A 19,451-nucleotide genomic window follows, 5' to 3' on the forward strand; every position below is an offset into this window, starting at 1 on the left:
TTCCACTATATTACATAAAACACGTAATAATTAATACATTATACACAGTACGCTTTGAAGAACATTAACAAGGTGGCCGGGCATGGCAGCTTGGGACGTTTCTCCCCTAACCCTTTGCATCTTCGACGAGTTGTGTTCATCTGCATCACCTTCACACTGCAACCCTCTCCTCACTCCCAGTCAAATCCTAGATCAATTTCACCGGCAGTCAGTCACCTCATTATCACTCTCCTATCGCTACTCCCGCGGTTACTCTTCCCTTGAACGTCACGCATTGATTCCTCCAGTCGTCTTGAGGACTGTCTCATCTCATCCTCACTCTGTTCATCCTCCACACCGCTGGTCACAACAACACACTCACCCTCTCTCTCGCTCACCCTTTCACTCACCACACCGCTGGTCACAACAACACACTCACCCTCTCTCTCGCTCACCCTGTCACTCACCACACCGCTGGTGACAACACACTCACCCTCTCTCTCGCTCACCCTTTCACTCACCACACTGCTGGTGACAACAACACACTCACCCTCTCTCTCGCTCACCCTTTCACTCACCCTTTCACTCACCCTTTCACTCACCACACTGCCTGCCACAACAACACACTCACCCTCTCTCCTGCTCGCCCTTTCACTCACCACACCGACTGTCACAACACTTCGTTTCCTGCTTCTTCCCCCGTGGTTGTTCACTTGGGAATTCTCTCTCATTTACTCCCCCCCCCCAAGCTCTTACAATAACCTTGCTCAAATCAAGAAACGTGCCAACTCTTATCTATTACAACTTTTACAGTACCGTTTGTTGCTGACTGCTTGACATTTTGAGCTTGTGGTGCCTGTGCTCAGCGCTTTTGTGAAAATAAGTCACGATCCAGCATCCCTGTGGCATTGCTCAGATGCTGCGTCACCTGGTGCCACCTTCGCTTGTCGTTTGACACTCACGTTTTCAAGGAATTGTTTTCTCTGCGTATTGACGAAACGGCACACGCATGCGCAGCCGATTTTGAGTCGAGTGCGGTGGACGCTTTGGATTGTTATCGCCGCTTGACCCAGGCCCTACATTCTCCACAGAGTGCCAGCGTAGCGGATTGGATTGGCGTGCGCCGTACAGCAGACGCACGTCAGGGGTGGGTCAGCCGCTCACGCAGTGCCTATGCTGCGTATTCACTGGAGTGGATATATATATTGATGGATGCGGAAAAGATTCGGTGTGATCCCATTAGACTAATTACAAAATGCAGTGCGGCACACTGTGTAATGTCTCCTCAGGTTGTGGGAGATTTAACTCAGAGTGATTTTAAAATCAATAATTTGTACTGGTTCCATATCCACGTAAGTTGGTAGGGTCCTCTGAATTAGCCAAAGCAATGCACTTTTAAACCATTTTAAACACTGATAAATGTATCCAGATCAGCCATGATCAATCCACTGCTCGATTAATGCCTCCCCAAGCCACCACCACCTCTCATGATCGTGCGATGTAACAATTCGCGTGGCACCGACGCGCTAACTGGTCTCATTGCTCCGTCTCCCCGGTGGTCGTCCTCTCGGGAGCGATGCATCGACGTTTCTGAAACGAAGCTCAAAACTGAACGGCGGACGTCCTCGCCGCTCGGCAGAGCGAGTTGCCAGCCGGGCATCGCAGAGGTGCGGCGTCGCTCGCGTCATAACAGTCGTCTCGCCGTCGCTCACGGCCGCGCGTTACATCGATTTGAATAAGTTGTCAACCCCAAACTGAAAGTTACAAAAATACTGAATCGATCGTTATCGTGCGATTTATAAATGGCATCAATTTACCGTACCGTGAAAAGCTACTCCATCGTCGGCGTCACCGTCTGTGTGCAGGTCACTTCTGTGAGCGAGTGTAAATGTAATTGAGCACGGTGGCGTCTGTGCACGAACTTCACGCTCGTCATGGCTGTTAACCCTCGTGGATAGTATCAACAAAACACACACATTGTGTGTGCAGAAGCTCTCCGTGTGATCCACACCACCGGCTCAAAAGAACTCGGTGTGTTGCCATTTTGTCATTTCGACTACCAACTTAACTAGTTGGTGGAACATCATCAGCCGTGGTCAATCCACTGCTGGATGAAGGCCTCCCCAAGCCGCCGCCGCCACCTCACGATCCTGTGATGCAAAAATCCACCCTGCACCTGCACACGAACCGGTTTCATCGCTCAGTCTCCTCGGTGGACGTGCTCTAGAACTCATTCTATACCGAGGCTGCCGCTCCGTTCTTGTTCTTGACCGTTGTCCCTTCTGACCGTGACGAGGCCTGCCCCAGCCTAATTACCGACATTCACAGTGCAGATGATGCCATTACCCTGCGGATGTTCTCCACTCCACCTGTCCCTGTTTGTGTCTCGCAATTCCGAGCATGCATCTCTGCATGCTTCTGCATGCACTTTTCAGTTTTTAGCGGAATTTATTAAATTAGTGTACAGTTAATAAACATGATGAGTAGATAATGAATTGTGTCTTGCTTTATTGGCAAATCAGACTCACTGTTTCACACGGCAATTTGTCTCAAATTGCCCTGGGATAGTGTTGTTAATTTTGTGTAATCGCTGTACGAGTCCAACAGCCGGCACCGAGCTACCGTGGACGGTGTTTATTTGCTATTAAATATGACCCAGACCGTCACATGACCCCTTATTACGAAATAATTACATGATCATTGAAACAGCATTCGCGAGGGTTTTGTAGTGCTCAACTTGACAAACATTGTATACAAACCCATTACGCTTTACACAGAGAGAGGCTGCCACTTTGCTGACGAGAGCTGGCGTGGCGGCATCCGTCTGTAATTGATAGGGGCTCAGCCCCTCATCCCCGGAGGGAGGGAAATGACAGGCCAAGTCAACCCCCCCCAGCCAGGATTTGAACTCGTAACCTTTCGATTGCGAGCCACTTGCTCTAACGCTGAGCCACTTGGCCGGCTATGTCGTTGTTGCACTCTCAATGTCGTGTCGTTGTAATAAGATGAGTCTCGGTGTATAGATTCCTTACAAAACCAGTTTTTTTAAAGAGACCCTCTGCAAAGTATATTTCCTCGGATTTATCCAAGCCTCTGTATATCTTCACCATAAACACAAAGCTTGTCACATATGTCCCTGCTTATTAATGTCTGGCAGTTCACCAGCATTGGTTCAAAACGAGGCTGACTTTGCTGATGGGAAATTGAATGTTGAAACCGGCCCAGATGCTGTATTGCAGTACTCCCAGAAGGCTGTAAAATATACTTTTATTTTTCATGTGGAGGGGCAGATATTTGACGGAGGCATTACAAGCTCCTAATGTTTGTACCAAACTTCCTCATCTCCGGCAGACACTTGCTCATGTTCCTCTACAGAAGTGAAGGGAAAACCGCAGAGAAAGCAGGAAAGCAACCAGAACTGGCGCCAAGAATTTCCCAAGCTCTGCCGCTCTTGTTTGGGATGTTTAGCCAACAGCTCCACTCACGAGCGTCCGTGCGCGTGGACGGAAACCGGAGTGCCACGGAGAAAACCCACGCGTGCAAGGGGCGGCGACAGCACTCAATATCCGTACGGATTGTGCGTTAGGCCCTCTCGCTGTACTGCCGTACCTGAGTCAAGCCAGGAGACGGCAACCTGGACAACCCACGGGGGGGGGGGGGGGGGGTAGGTAGGCAAGAGAGTTTCACGAGCGAGTGCGATCCACCGACCCTCCGCTGGTTCGCAGGCCACGTGCAGCACGGCCACTGGCGCCCGGCGCGAACCTCGTCACCCGGCGTTTGCAGAGCACCCACACGTGTGGCAGCTTGCAGTGCGGTGCACCGAGGCAGTGCCTTGCTGGGAGTGGGGGGGGGGATTATGGGGATTAGCCTCATGAATGAGGGTTTGTTTGGCTGTCAGACACAATCCCCGCCGCTCTGCGGCTCGAGGAGAGTTCCGCTCTGCCGGCAGTGTGATCGGCCATAGCAAAGGGAATATGATTGCACGAGATAATAAGCCCACCGGAGGATAATTTTAATGCCTTCTTAATGCCGCAGCTAAGTTAATTCGCTGTGCTTTTGATTCTTTATAAGTACAATATTTCTACAAATAAAAACGCTCCTTTAGTTTCAATTGGTGTTGAAAGCGACCGCAGATTGTGGTGTCTGCGTTTCGCTGTTTGCAAATGTTTATAAATGTCACTCTACATTTGACAACTTTGAAGGAGCCTGGAGATGAAGAGTGACGTTGCAATGATCATGCCGTGTAAGGTATTAATAGTCTCGTTGATATAGAAACATAGTGTCATTAGCCTTATCACTTATTCGTTTTGACACCACAAGAGTCTGTGAAAGGGTTTCCATTAAAGCAAATATGGTTGAGCTGCTGTCTACTTATACATTGCCTCTGAAGTGTCGTGTAAGCCAGCTTCTTTCATGATGAAATAACCCATTCCTGATGTGTTGGAATGTATTGAGACAGTTGGAGGACCGTTGGATTACTCCACTTACTCAAGAGGACGTGATTTCCTTCACTTATTGGGACTCGTTTCCCTGCTTGCGCATACAGGGAGTCCTGTATGCGCAAGCAGCCCATGATCATCTGCGAACCTCGTTGGGAGTTCTAGATTTGAAGCTTTCGTGACTGCAAGGATTCATATTCTTAGGTTTTTTCGGTAAAGTCACGTAGGTAAAAAATTAAAATTAATAAAAGTAAAATAAAAATAAAAATCTCGACGTTTCGGAGGCAACACAAGCTTCTGTCTTCAGGTGGAACCGTCACAGCCCGACAGCTTGTGTTGCCTCCGAAACGTCGTGATTTTTATTTTTATTTTACTTTTATTAATTAAAATTTTTAAATTTTTACCTACGTGACTTTACCGGAAAAATATCGTTGGGAGTTGACTACCCTCATCAGAAGAAAGTTCTAACAACTCATTGGTCATAGCTCCAGGGAAATTACTGGTGGTTACATTTACGAAGCGTTGTTACCTGTAACATTGTTGGCGATTGGAAACATTAAGTGCGCATTTTAACTGTGTGTCTACTCAGATATGCATTGTGGGGAGCGGTAGTGTAGCGGTTGGCGCACTGCACTACGAACCTGGCATCCCGAGTTTGATTCCTGCTCACGGCCAACACCAGTGACAATTATCTGAATCAGTCCTGGGCTTCTCCTAGGTCGACTCAGCCTCAAATGAGTACCTGGTGCGGTGTGTAAACATCGCTACTGGGGAGACAAAGGCTGTCAGGTGTGGTGTTGACCACCCACCCCCTTATGTGCCGTTCCAGCCTTTCATAGGTGCTCGCTAACAGCACTTGCCCCAACAATGTGCGTGTGCCATTTATTTTGATACTGCATTTGGTTTTATGAAGAGTGCAGAGTGTGTGTGTGTGCGTGCTTTTGTCTTTTTTTACGCACGTTATATCGGTGCCAGTAAGCTACCGCTTGTCTTTGTTTTGTCAGATATGCATTAAAATTGCTCTAATAGGTAGTCTAGCCGGGTGGCTCAGCGGTAGGGCAAACGGCTCGGCATCGGAAGGTTGCGAGCTCAAATCCTGGGTGAGGTTTTCCTGCTCCTCATCCCTGTGATGCAATAAAGTGAGTGCCGCTTTGTGGGGAAGGTCAACGGTGGGAGGCTTGATACCTGCCATAGGAATGCGGAATTCCCACCACTTGTTTCGAGCTATAAGCAGGAGATGGGCACCGCGTCAATGCTCAAGTGTGCAGGACATCACTTTGACTAAATTATTGACTCGGCCAGCAGTTGATGAAGCCTCTGACGCCTGATTTTTTGGTCACCGTCATCATCATCACGAGCCATGGTCGATCCACTGCTGGATGAAGGCCTCCTCCCCAGGCCGCTACCACTTCTCACGATCTTGCCATGCAACGATGCACCCGGCACCCGCACATGAACCGGTCCCATCGCTGCGTCCCCTAGGACGTGTTCCATTCCTTGGCTGCCATTCGGTTGTTGTTCTTGACCACCGTCCATCGTGTACCGTCTGGCCGTGGCGTGTCCTGGCCAAGCCCACGGTGTCATTAATGGTGCATGTTTTGTATGTAAGAGTACTATTTCGTGACATTTTCTAGGTAAACTATTATAAATCTTAAATTACGGTGTTTATTTTTTCAGATTTCTTTAGGACAGTGTCACAAATGCTGTGCATTCCAGTTAAATATTTGCCTGGGGAGCCCCATTCATTTACACGATGCGTTAAATTGTCATTACGTCCTCTGTGTACGTGGTTTGCCCATTTTGGAGGTTAAACTATAAACTGTTTGGCACAATGCCCAGAACAGCTGAACACCCCAGCACCATTGCCACGATGGTGACTGGAAATGGTGTGCAGAGCGGCAGAGCGGCGAGGAGTGCCGCCTCTTGGGGAGGAGAGGGGCAGCCGAGTGGATGCTCAATTTAGGAGCCCCTGCGGAGATGCTCTGCGAGCAGCACAGAAGGGGCCTCTTGCTGCAGATCCGCAGCCCCAACAGACGCGGGGAGCACGGCATCCAGAGATGGGGTGCAGAGGGGTGGTGCCGGCAGGAATGGAGTGAGTTTAGATTGATCTGTTGGGTGGCATGGTGGCACGGCGGGTGATACTTGTGCCTCACAGCAACAAGGACCTAGGCTAGGTTCAATCCCCAACACCGTTGCCTTTCTGTGTGGCGTTTGTATATTATTCTACTGATCTTCATGGAATTTCTGCATGTTCTATGGTTTCCTCCCACAGCTGCAAAGCATAAAATGTGACTGCTCTTAGCCAACTGACCCAATCCTGAGAAATCGACCTACAAATTACGTAAATTGGGATCACAACATAGGACCAACATCGCCCTCCTACTGTGGAAAAAAAAAGATTGGCAGGACCCTCTTTCAAAAGAGTCTTGAGACTCTGAGGCTTTCCTGGGTAAACAGGTGTAAGAATAAATAAACATTCTTATCACAATAACAAGCACTTCATTGTGCCTGCAATAAGTGGTGAGATTAGATTTTTGTTTTCCGTTCAAAAGTTTAACCCGGAAAGTCCCCCGATGATGGTGCGCCCCGTGCGCAAGGGCGTCGCTAAGCACGCGCGCGACGACGCGGTCACGAAACACCTGCAGTGTGCATGGAGTGAGTGGGTGAGTTTGGTGGATGGGTTGGTGGGTGACTAGAGGGGTGAGTGAGTGTTGTTGTGACCTGCAGTGCGGCGGTTGAACACAGTGTGGATGGGACGAAACGGTCGGTCCCATAGACATCGACACGTGACTTTGCGATAGTACCTGGATTTAAGGTACCACCAAAGTGTCTACCTCTTTAGTTGTGGTGACGGTGAATGAGAGAGGGAAGAAGTGGGTGAGGGCACGGGAGGCGGTGTAAACCAAGCCGGTGCAGTGGAGAGAGCAAGTCCGTGACTTCCTGCTCGCAATGAGGCGGCCGGCACCCATCCCCCATTTGCAGCTCTGAGCCAGTGATGGAAATCCACATTGGGGGTGATTGACCATACTTCACCACGTGAGTCATAGTGCAGTCGGTGAACGGATGGAGAAGGAGGTCATTGGAATGGTTGGGATGTAACTCGCCGCTAACGTTCAACCGTGGTTGGTGGTGGAGCTCGTGGTGTCAGCTTTGTAGCCATTGCGCTTGTAATTAAGTAAATGGTGTAATCGATCATTATCAGAGTGTTGTGACGGCAATGGCCACGTATCAACATTGATAAATTGAACAAGATGAAGCGATAATTATTTGTGAACTGGTGTTGTCGAGTCGAAACATTTTGAGACCAACGTTAAAAAAGTAAACGCAGACTCATTATGAACGGTTTACATGTTAACATGGCAAGCTCTGGGCAAAACGTGTCTTATATTTCATCATAGCAGATAATTAGGTGTCAAAATAAATATAACTGCTTTAATACCCTTATTCTTAAAATGATCGCTGTCCTGAGCAAGGGTGACTATCTGTACAGTGTCTGACAACCAACAATGTGCATACTTACCAGAGGTGTGGACTCGAGTCATGTGACTTGGACTCGAGTCAGACTCGAGTCATGAATTTGATGACTTGCGACTCGACTTGGACTTGCATAACAATGACTTTGTCCCACCTATGAGATGTGGACTCGAGTCATGTGACTTGGACTCGAGTCAGACTCGAGTCATGAATTTGATGACTTGCGACTCGACTTGGACTTGCATAACAATGACTTTGTCCCACCTCTGATACTTACTATCTCAGCTCCATCCCAGTCCTTGTAGAATATATTTTGTTTTATAACTGGCAGCCCGCACGTCCTTTTTGGATGTCACCGGCCGTCCATCCCGTGCGTGAGAGGGAGGTCACGCTCGATTCTTGTACAGTTGGAAATTAACCCACTTGCTGTACTGCCACACTCTGGCAAGCCAGGAGATGCTAACCTCAGCGCCCACGGGGTAGGGAGGGCGTTTCGCAAGCGAGCACGTTCCACCGACCATGGCGGCCTCCGCGGCGCTGCGCGACGGGCCGCGGGCAGCACGGCCACCGGCTGCGAGCGATCTGCTGACAGCGTCTGCGTGCTGCTGTCTTCTGGTTGTGTCCCCTGTAGAGCGACTTCACTCTGAGACCCGACGAACGAGCTGCCAAGCGGGAAAAGCGATTGGTGCAGAAGAGGCAAGGCGAGCGATGCGGTGCCCTGCTGGAGCATGCCGGCGTCGGCGGCGTGCCGGGCTTGGCCAAGCTGGGCGCCGATCGGAATCTACAGCTCTTAGGTCAGGAGGAAGTTGCGCAAGCGGAACTAAAAAGTGAATTGGACCTCGACACAGCTGGAAATGGTCTGCGGCAGCACACGGAGGAGATGGAATTCAGTGCAGTGCTTAGCAAAGATGTCGACTCGCAGTTTCAGGGCAAAGTTACCGTGAACTCTGACACGGTGCGTGAGCTCAACGAAGAGGGCCTCCTCGCCGCAGCTAAACACAAGAGAGAGAAAGGCCCTCTGGGTGACCACAAGGAGAACAAGGTGGTGGGCGACAGCTGCTTGGATGTCGAGAAAGAGCCGGATAAGAAGCCCGCAAGGAAGAAACAGCTGCTGAGGCCCAGCCAGCAGGTATGGGCTACGGTGCGGGTGCTTTGTGACGCGTCTCTTTATATATCCGCAGCCGTCGTGTCGTGCGTTCGGCAACAGGGTTACGATGATTATTTTATTATGAGCACTCGGCAAGGAGACGATGGGAGGGAATTCCGAGGCAGGAAGCAGACATGGAAGTGGGGTGACCTGCAGTGTGGGTGGAGTGAGTTGGTGGGTGGGTGAGTAGGGGTGAGTGGGTGTGTTGTTGTGATCTGCAGTGCACACTGTGGATGGGGCCAAACGGTTAGTCCGGTAGACATCGACGCATTACTTCGCAGTTGTACCTGGATTTAAGGTACCACTCTGAACACCAAGAGAGAGAATGACTTTCGATTTAAAGCTTTCGTGACTGCAGGGATTCATATTCTTGGTTCTTTCGGTAAAGTCACGTAGAAGGGAAATAATAAAATAATAAAAATAAAACAATAAAATTCTCACGACGTTTCGGCCACAACGCAAGCAGCCATCCTCAGGTGAAGAACAGAGCTGTCATTAGGACACTGTCATTAGGACGCTGTCTTTCCGACAGCTTTGTTCTTCATCTGAGGACGGCTGCTTGCGTTGTGGCCGAAACGTCGTGAGAATTTTATAATGTTTTATTTTTATTATTTTATTATTTCCCTTCTACGTGACCTTACCGAAAGGACCAAGAATATGTGGGTTTTATGTTACTTATTTGTCTGGTTTAGACATCACTGTATTTTGTTAACCCTTGTCTACCCAGTAAATAATTTTTCAAGGGGGGTCATGTTATGATTTTGAAGTAGGGGTCGATGCTGCTGCAGTGTGTCATCCAAATTGAGTTATTTTTAGGTAATTTTTCAGCATTGTGATGTTTAGACGAAACCAGTCACTTTGTGTGGTTTCTAGCCATGGGTGGAAACCAGGGAACCTGCGGCAAACCCCACGCAGGACAGAGGGAGAACGTAACAGGGACAGTTTTTTCAAACTCATTAGACAAAGGTGCCCTAGTTGGGAATCAAACCCAGGAACTTCGTACTGTGAGGCACACGTGTTACCACCATGCCACTCTGTCGCCCACTCGTTGATTGCAATGCCTAATGGAGGTATTATGACAAGCATCACAAGTGCTGCCCATATTCAAGTATAAGTTCCTATACAAAGTAACAGAGACGGTCCTTGCCTATGAACACCCGGCAGCTCGCCATGATATGTTCAAGCAAGGCTGACTGATGAGAATAGAATTTCTAAACCGGTCCGGGATTTTTTTGGTATTGAACCAACGCTGCTAAAATTCACGCCCATAAGGCCAATGGGTTGAGTAAAAAAATGTTTGACTTTTTTTAATGCAGAGGGATGGATATGTGAAGGAGGGGAACCCTTTGAGTTATTTTGAATGCCTAGAAATACATTATTTTTTCAAGGGGGACCTGGGCGAGATTGCAACCCCCAACTAATGATCATGTTAGAACTGCTATTAGCGTATAGATAGGAATTCATACAGAGGTGTAAATTAGACAAGGAATACAACAAAGACCCCCCATGTAGGCCTGTTGGAGCAAGTGCTCCTGTTGGAGCAAGTGCTCCAACAGGCCTGGGTAAGCTGAGATGGCACACGAGAGGCGGTGGTGTGGCCAGGACCCTGCCCGGCCACCTTTGTCTCCCCAGTTCTGATGTTCACGCACTGCACCGGGTACTCATTTAACGCTGAGTCGACCTAGTGGAGGCGTAGAACCAGTTCAGATATTTTTCACTGATGCTGGCCATGAGCGGGAATTGAACTTGGGTTGCTGGGTTCTTAATACGATGCGCTAATGGCTGAGGCACTGATATGGAGTTTGGTTTTCTCTGGGTGCTTCCATGTCCCATAGCTAAAAAAAAAGCTATGATGTAACTGGTACTGTATTGAATAAACATCCCATTGCCGCAAAATGACCTGGAAATTGCTCAATTGGGATTACAAACAGCAGCAACATTGGCGGCTCCCCATTGCGAAATCTTGGCTGGACCCTCCTTTAAAAAAACTCAACAAATTCATCAGTAACAAAGTATTCGGTGCTATTGCTGCTGCTGCTGTGTTCTGCAGTGTTGCACAATTAACAACAACAAAAAATGAACACAAAATGAAAGAAAGGCTTGCGACTCAGTGAGGCTTTCCTATTTAATCAAGCAATGTTGTAATAATATATATTTTATGGTATTTAGCCAGTGGATGTGGAGCACATCAATGTTTTTCATGTAAAACAGCCGCCTAGTTGTTTTCCAATCGACGCATGAATACAATGCCGCCGCTTGTAAACAATGTCCCCGTGAAGGGGAGGTGATCGCAGCTCGCTTGACACCCGCGTTTATATCGCCGCGTGGATTTCAAGGTACGCTTCCAATTGTCAGCGGTGGGCCCTGTCTCTGTGGTCGAGGAGGGGCCTGCCCCCTATGGGTAATTAGGCTGCTCATAGCGCGCGTCTGGCTGGGTGCCAGGTGGTCCCCAAGGCAGTGCGAGACTGGGCAGCTTTCATTTCAAAACACCGTGTGTTTACACTCCCTCGTGTTTACATTTATTAATATAGGTAACCATTTTAATTCTGTCAAACAAAGTGCGTTTTATTTATTGTTCTTGTTTACGCAGGAAAGCCTCGAGACTGTCTTTTTTTCATGAGGCTCCTGCCAAGTTTTCCCTGTAGGCGGCGACGATTTCTGTGTGTGTCCCAATTTAGTAATTTGTGGTGTCATTTTTCAAATTAGTCAAATTTAGACCCTGATGGCCCAACGCAATGGACTGCTCGAATGACGTCACGTGATCTTTGACGTCCACCATCAGTTAAGCAGACGAGGTATTATTTTACAGTGAATGCACACCGATTAGCACGGTTGGCTACGTACGGTGCGAAAGAAGTTCGAAATACAGTACATCACCCAAGGTAACCTGCTGGAGTTAAACCACAAACCTCTGCAGCAATCGGCAAATGCGCTCCCAATTGGCCACGTCAACCCTGAGCCAGGAGTTGAACTCGCAACCTTCCAATCGCGGGCCACCGGCCCTCCCGCTGAGCCACCTGATGGCTGCCATGCGCAATGTAACATGGAGGAGGGTTTAGGCAGGGTGGATAGCTGCACACTGGTGGAGATACGGCCGGATGGCACAGCGAGTAGCTCACAATTAGAAAGTTGCGAGTTCAAATCCTGGCTGGGGGGAGGTTGACTCAGCGCATCATCCAGCTGGGATCGATAAAATAGATACCACTTTGTAGGGAATTTAAACAGTGGGTTTATCCTATGGATAGACTCGCCCTCGCCATAGGAATGTATAATTTCCACCACTGTCTCAGGCCTGTAAACTGGAGATGAGCATTGTCTCATTGATCATTTAGGCAGGAAATGACTATCACCTTTGCCCATTGAGAGGGGCTGTTGGCCAGTGTGCTGCCCTCTGATTTGATCTGAGCAGGTGCTGCTGGGGAACATGTCTTGATTATTCTTGCAGCTGGAGCTTCTCTCGAGCAATATTCAACATTCATGGGACATTCGTGAAGTGAAGCAATTTTGTTCAGAGAGACAAAATGCAGGTTGCCATTCACTCTGGAGACTGATAATGAATAGAATGGCTTTGAAGAGGAAGCCGCGTGTTCCCTTCAGTAACCAGCGGGGACAAGCTCACAGCATCAGTCATGCATGTGTTGACATTATGTTGTCAACAAGCCAACATTACACAACACGAGATAACCATCAGCGTCATTCAGGAGAATATAAGTAACACAATAAATAAGCAGACTATACATCACATAAGCATATCTCGCCCCCCACAGAAAAAATACAAGCATTTTTTTTACACATTCCTTCAGCCACACGGCTTTCAGGGTGTGCTAATACCAGCAGCATTGACTCAGCACAAGCAAACTCCGGACCAGTTTTGACATCTGGCATCTCATTAGCAGTGGCGCTGTGCTGGAACTGATGCTGGTGAATTGCCCGATGTTTATCGGCAAGGACTCTCTGTAGGATACAGGTCCTAGTTCTACACAAAACCATAGAATGCATAACACAAATCATACCTGTCGTTTTGGAGAATATACGAAAAAAATAACACTGTTCGTATTTAAATGACATCTGTTGCTCTGGTAACAGCAAGCACTGCACTGTTAACAATAAGCGACATAATACCAGCTCATCCTGGTTGCCATGTTTAATGAATACTTGAATTGGCTGTCATCTGATATTGCTTGTCAGATCATGAGATGGGTTTTTGGTTTTAACCCGGGAAAAAGGTTCAGATGTGAGTGTGCTTGTGAAACCACGATTTTAGTTTGATTATTTTTTTACATTCAGAAATGTCATCTCTCAGTTTATTGGCACATGGTTATTAGTTTATGAATTCCAGACTTCGGGTGTACCAAAGTGCCACGTTATACAATTAATCACCCATGTTCTTTGAAGCACTGCAGATTCATAGTTTCTTATCACAGCAGACCTCCTAAAACCAGCGCTCCAATCATCCATGGATTCCCCGCGGCTCCTCCTGAAGTCCGCGATCTACGACACCGTTGATCCTGAAATCTGCAAAAACATCACGGCTCTCTTGATCTCTTTCAGGAGCGACTAATTCCTCCCGGCATCTGCCACTCACCGTGTCGGTGCGAACGTTTTTCGTAAATTACGGGATCCTCATCGGTACGGTGGCCTCATATCACCACGGATTCTCCGTGTCCTGCTGTCTCGCGACTGGTAAAATACACTCTTGTGGATGCGGAACACGTGATTGTCAGCACAAAGGCATTTCACGTGAGTACATTATAGAGCTAAATCAAAAATCCCAAAATACAAAACGGATCCAAAACTGCCCTTATCCAAATACCATTCCTGTTCGTCGCTTTCACGTATATAAACGGCATGTGCCTATTATATGTCCGGCACTTAACAAACGCTGCGTGATTTGGTGACCCTGCATTGGCAGTCGTGCTCGAATAACAAGAGCTCGCAATAACAAATCATGATCGTCAATAATACCGCAGCCTTCAAACGAAAAATATATAATAATAAAAAATCAAAACTAAAATATATATTTACGGCCATGGCCCGTCGTCAAAGCACATGTGCCTATTATTTCTGTTTTTCCCTTTAAAGCCTCAGTGTTATTGATAAATGTGTACAGGTGAGAGGTCCATATTCTTGGTTCTTTCGATAAAGTCACGTAGAAGGAAAATAATAAAAATATTAAACAATAAAATTCTCACGACGTTTCGACTGCAACACAAGCAATCATCATCAGGTGTGAAATCAAATTTTTCTTTCTGTGGATTTCACACCTGATGATGACTGCTTGTGTTGCAGTCGAAACGTCGTGATAATTTTATTGTTTTAGATTTTTATAATTTTCTTATTTCCCTTCTACGTGACTTTACCGAAAGAACCAAGAATATGAATCCCTGCAGTCACGAAAGCTTTAAATCAGAATTTAGGTGAGGGGTCATCATGTGCCTGAAACGGTCCGCTGTGCTTCCAGTGGCAGCATGGGCGGTGCCAATGGGCGGCAGATACTGGTGGCACAAGTCCACAGGTCTGCCTGGTGCACTGGGCACTCTGCCCACCTCCGACCGTGACAGCGTTTATTGCGTGACGGAGCGCCAGGCCTTATCCATCATGTGCTGTGGGAGCCAAATGGGAAGATCTATATCCCTGTTGACTTGTCTGCACCTGATAATGGGCTTCAGAATCTCGCTTGCGTGTGCTCTTGATGCGTATTGTTTGTTACGTCCATCAAATTTGGGTTATAGGACCCTTCAACACCCAACGTAGCCAAACAAATGGCGCGTGCACAGGCATTTTTAATGCGCCAATTATTATTGTTTCAGTACACCGGTGAGTCAAGGGTACAATTCTCACAGCCACATTTAGCGATTAGGTATGAAGTTTGCTTGAAACTGCACCAAGCATCTTCAGGAAAAATCAAGGAAGTTAAGATAGAATACAGAAAGTCAGAATGTTTTATTTGTCTGGCTATTTATGGTGGTGGATGATCGTACAACACAAACTTGACCAGATAATTATGTGGCCTTGTTGAAACATCAATTATTACTTAGAATATTGGCTGTAAAAACCTACGTGTTAAATTAGAATTATACATTGATGATTCTAGATGCAGTGTGAAGAATGAGATATAATTGCAGTGAATGAAGTGAACACCACAAAGCGCTGGCCCCTGGACTGAGCAAGGGCGTTAACTGAGATTGCAAATGAAATCACATTAAGTAGGACAATTGCCAACCTAGAATCCAAGCAAATGAAGTGCTAAGAGCCCTGCTAATAATTATCGAGCCATTGATTATGTAGCAATTGAAGATGCACTCTTAATTTGTACCTTTTCAAAAAAAAAAATTCCAATGAATTTACCTGCAAATTTACATTGGGCTTTGTAAAAACTAACGGTTTATATTTTTTATAACGTAAGATGCTTTATGTCTGGAATGGCCTTTTATTACAAACAAAAATACAGGACTGTAATGTAGCATTTCCTTTAGCTGTGTGAATCCAAAACAGTAAATGTATTTTGTAATCGAATTAAACAAGAAGATGATATTCTTCCTTTGCATATCCGTCTCTCCACGTAAAATATAAAAGTTTTTAACACATCCCGTCAGCCACAGCCTTCTGGGAGTGCATCATTTCAGCAGCATTGGTTCTAGATTAGCACGGTTGGCTGCGTACGGTGAAAAAGAAGATCAACACACAGACATACAAGATAAGCAAACTCGAGACCTATTTCAACATTAAATGTCTCATCAGCAGTCAAGTTTGCTTGAACTAATGCTGATGAACTGCCAGACATAGGAGAGGACCCTGACTGTTAGGTATGGCAAAACTGCATAACACAACACAAACTAATCATTGGTGTTGTTGAACTTAAACTTCTTTCGCACTGCACATAGCCAACCGTGCTCCAAATTGGCTAGCTAAATACGGTGTTGTTTTGTAGTCTTGATGGTCATGCCAGAGGGCACTGCATCTGAGTGGATGCGAGTCATTGAGACGCCGGTGCGGGCAGAGCCACTGAAGTGGCCCGCCTTGCCCGTCTGCTGAGCCGTGTAGTCGGTGGGCTGGCATGGCCCGGCTGTGCACAAAGCGGCCAGCCTCCGTTGGCAGCTGTCTCCCTCTGCTGTCCGCACACAGCGCAACACTCGTCGTTCGCCTCGCTGTGCAGAAATATGATTTCGTTTCATGTGATCTCCGCAACGACGCTGATGATTACTTTACGTTGTATAATATAAAGTTCTGCATGAAAACTAGGACCCGTATCTAACAGAGAGGGTCCTTGCCTATGAACATCTGGAGGTTCACAGCACTGCTTCAAGTGGGCCTGGCTGCTGAGGAGACACACTGCATCTTGAAACGAGTCCAAAGTTTGCTGGTGTTGAACCAATGCTGCTAAAATGGTGCTCCTCCAGAGAAAGCCGTGTGGCCGACGGGATGTGTAATATAATACTTGTATTGTTTTTGTGGAGGGACAAATATGGGAAGCAGGGGAATTGTTTAGCTTAGCTATCTTCATGCAACAGAAGCTGCTGCTGCTGAGAAGTTGAGAAAAGGTTGCAGGACAAACCCGTTCACTGTTTCCTCGTGACGGGGCCGCTTTGCCTTGCGACAGCACTGCGGCAGTGGTCGCAAGCAATGGGTGTTCAACCTCGTGTGCATTCATCGTCATTCTCAACATCGGGTTTATCGTGCACAGTTATAATGAAATATTCACGACTATGAATTGATAGGCCATGTTTTCTCTGTGCGATTGCGCACAGCACATTTTGTTATTCTACTGGACTCTAACATGACCGTGATGTTCACATGCCAGTGCCAAATGGATTTTTGCGGTGTCTGTGAAACGACTGCCGAGTCGAGGCCCATAGGTGGCAGTATGTTGATATGGTTTTGGTGTCCAAACACTGCTTTGACAGGTGGTTTGTGGAGCGAGTGTGTTTTGTCATCGACCCGTAGCCAAGCGGCCCCTTTTAAACAGGGGGAGGTCACGGTGTCACGCGAGTGATTGCTGGCGGTCGGTGGCACGTGGTGCTTCTGATGCGTATGACACGGGGGCAAGAGGCGCTGTCTCACAAGTCGTGTGGCTGTCAACGCCACTAATGAATACAATGTACACACCTAAAGTGTAGACGAGTGATTAGGCATCATGAATGGCAAAGCACTTTGGTTGATTGATGATCCAGCATTCACTAATTCACTTTCGTCTGGTCCTTGCTCACTGGTGGTTAGTCGCCTCCCTATTGCTCTGCTGTTGCTACTACCATGGTTAATGTTCCCGTGAACTTCACAGATTCCTCCACCTGTGTTGAGATCTTGGTCTATGAAACCGACCTCGTCTCTTCCACACTGTATCCAACCACCACACTGAAAGTCACAACGCACTCACCCACTCACTTCACTCATTGATTCACACTCATCCACTCACCCACCCACTTCACTCATTGACCCATCCACTCACCCACACAAGACAAAGACATATATCTTCCGTATAGCCTTAACAGACTTCATGGGCAAGTGCTGTTAGCGACCACCTATATGAAGGCCAGAACGACACACAAAAGGGTGTTGTGGTTAGCATCATGCCTGGCCGCCTTTGGCTTCCCAGTGCGGATGTTATTTCCATACCGGAGCAGTTACTCATTTAAGACTGAGTCGACCTCAAGGAGGCCTAGGACCAGTTCAAATATTTTTCACTGATGTGAAGCAGGAATTGAACCCGGGTCAGTGCGCTAACCACTGCCTCACCGCTCCCCACACTCGCTGACACACCCACTCACTCATCCACTCACTCACTCATCCACTCACTCACTGACACACCAATTCACTCCCCCACTCATTGACACACCGATTCACTCTTCCACTCACCACACTGCAGCTCACAACATTTTGCTTTCTGCTCCCTCCCTCGCACGGCTCCACTTGGGAATTCCCTCTCATCGTCGTTGTCCCCAAGGTTTTACAGTAACCTTGCTCAATTCAAGAACGGTGTTAACTCTGATCAATTACAACCCTCAGCAGTGCTTGTCCTCTGGATAAACTCTTCCCTGCCACAGGAATGTCGAATGTCCACCACTGTTTCCAGAGCTGTAAGCAGGACATGAGCACCACTTCAATGCTCATTTGAGCAGGAATTCACTTTGACTTGGATTACAACTTTATGAGTGCTGTTTGTTGCTGGCTGCTTGACCTTTTGGGCCTTTGGCCCTGTGGTTAGCAAAATATACAGTAGACTCTCTATTATCCGCATGCGGTTTATCCGATTTGCGGATTAACCTCACACCTGACATTTTGACATGAATTAATAACTCACGGATTTTCCCTTAAGCCCAAAATGAATAATCTAAAAACAGTTATACATTCTTATTGGTGGAAATTTTTACCGCAAGTCACCTGCTTAAACCGAAGAAATATGTTGCACCGGTTAATCCTAAATCCACTTGATCGCCTCTACAGTGCAGTAGTTGCATATCTTTACAACAGTGGGCTGGGTTTGATGTTGATTGGCGTGGCTCTGCTGCTATCCACTTAGTGGGCGCAGTCTTCTGCACGGGAGCAGAAAAGTGTTATCACTGACACGCGTATCGGTCGGTCGATTCTTTTGTACACATGTTTTTTGTTCATTACCAAAAACTACATTTTCTTAAATTAAACATAATTTATACCTAGTTTAGTGTTTTTTTGGCATAGAGATCCACGGAAAAATCATTTTTCTAAATTCTCTACTTTGACGGGGCCATCTTCCGTATCATTAGGGCGGATAATCGAGTCTACTGTACATATACTGCATTAGCATCTATGCCCCTTACAAATGTAAATTATTACTTTTGTTATTGAATAGCATACACTATTTTTGTATGCAGCAACTACATCTGTTTGTGCTTAAACTTTGTATTATCCAAGCCAAATTTACGAAGTAATCTGAGGGTTTGACTTGTACATCCCTTAAGGTAATCCATATTGATTCCAGGCTTATCAGCGGTGATTGGTCTGCGTCACATCTGGTGACGCTATTAGAGGGGACTTGCCGGTTTTCAGAGACTTCATGTTCCACGTGACCTTTGCGCAGCAGCGCAAGCAGGAACAACGTCTCTGGAGCGTTGTTGTCTGAGCCGAGCCGGCGCCACCTCTCACCGACCTGCGGTGCATAAATCCACCCGCCATTGCCTCTCTTGAGTGTTTGTTTCCTCAGTGAGAAGGAGTAGAAGGGGTTTGCGGGAAGCTGTGCTCTGCACGCACCTTGCTCAATTCAAGAAACGTGTCAACTCTTATCGATTCTAAACTTTAATGGTAGGCTGCCGGTTGCTGGCCGCCTGACGTTTTGGGCCTTTGGGTTGTGCTCAGCAGCTGTGTTTGAACCCCCCCACCCCCCAGGCGAGCTGCCGAGCAGTGATGTACGCGTCTGTGCGGTGCACGTGGCGGTCACT

At 47.3% G+C, this 19,451-nt stretch overlaps 1 protein-coding gene across 15 annotated transcripts in view; it reads left to right on the plus strand.

Annotated features, from left to right (window-relative positions):
- Positions 1 to 19,451, plus strand: part of AUTS2 (activator of transcription and developmental regulator AUTS2) — a 263,193-nt gene that overhangs the window by 41,090 nt on the left and 202,652 nt on the right. For all 15 annotated transcript variants that reach the window (XM_078611701.1, XM_078611700.1, XM_078611702.1 and 12 more), the window contains exon 2: positions 8,524 to 9,021. In XM_078611701.1, coding sequence (XP_078467827.1) covers positions 8,524 to 9,021 — 498 coding nt within the window. The remainder of the gene's footprint in view (positions 1 to 8,523; positions 9,022 to 19,451) is intronic.

This window comes from Lampetra planeri, chromosome 37 (assembly GCF_965212315.1).
Source record: "Lampetra planeri chromosome 37, kcLamPlan1.2.h2, whole genome shotgun sequence".
In the NCBI taxonomy this organism is placed as follows: domain Eukaryota; kingdom Metazoa; phylum Chordata; class Hyperoartia; order Petromyzontiformes; family Petromyzontidae; genus Lampetra; species Lampetra planeri.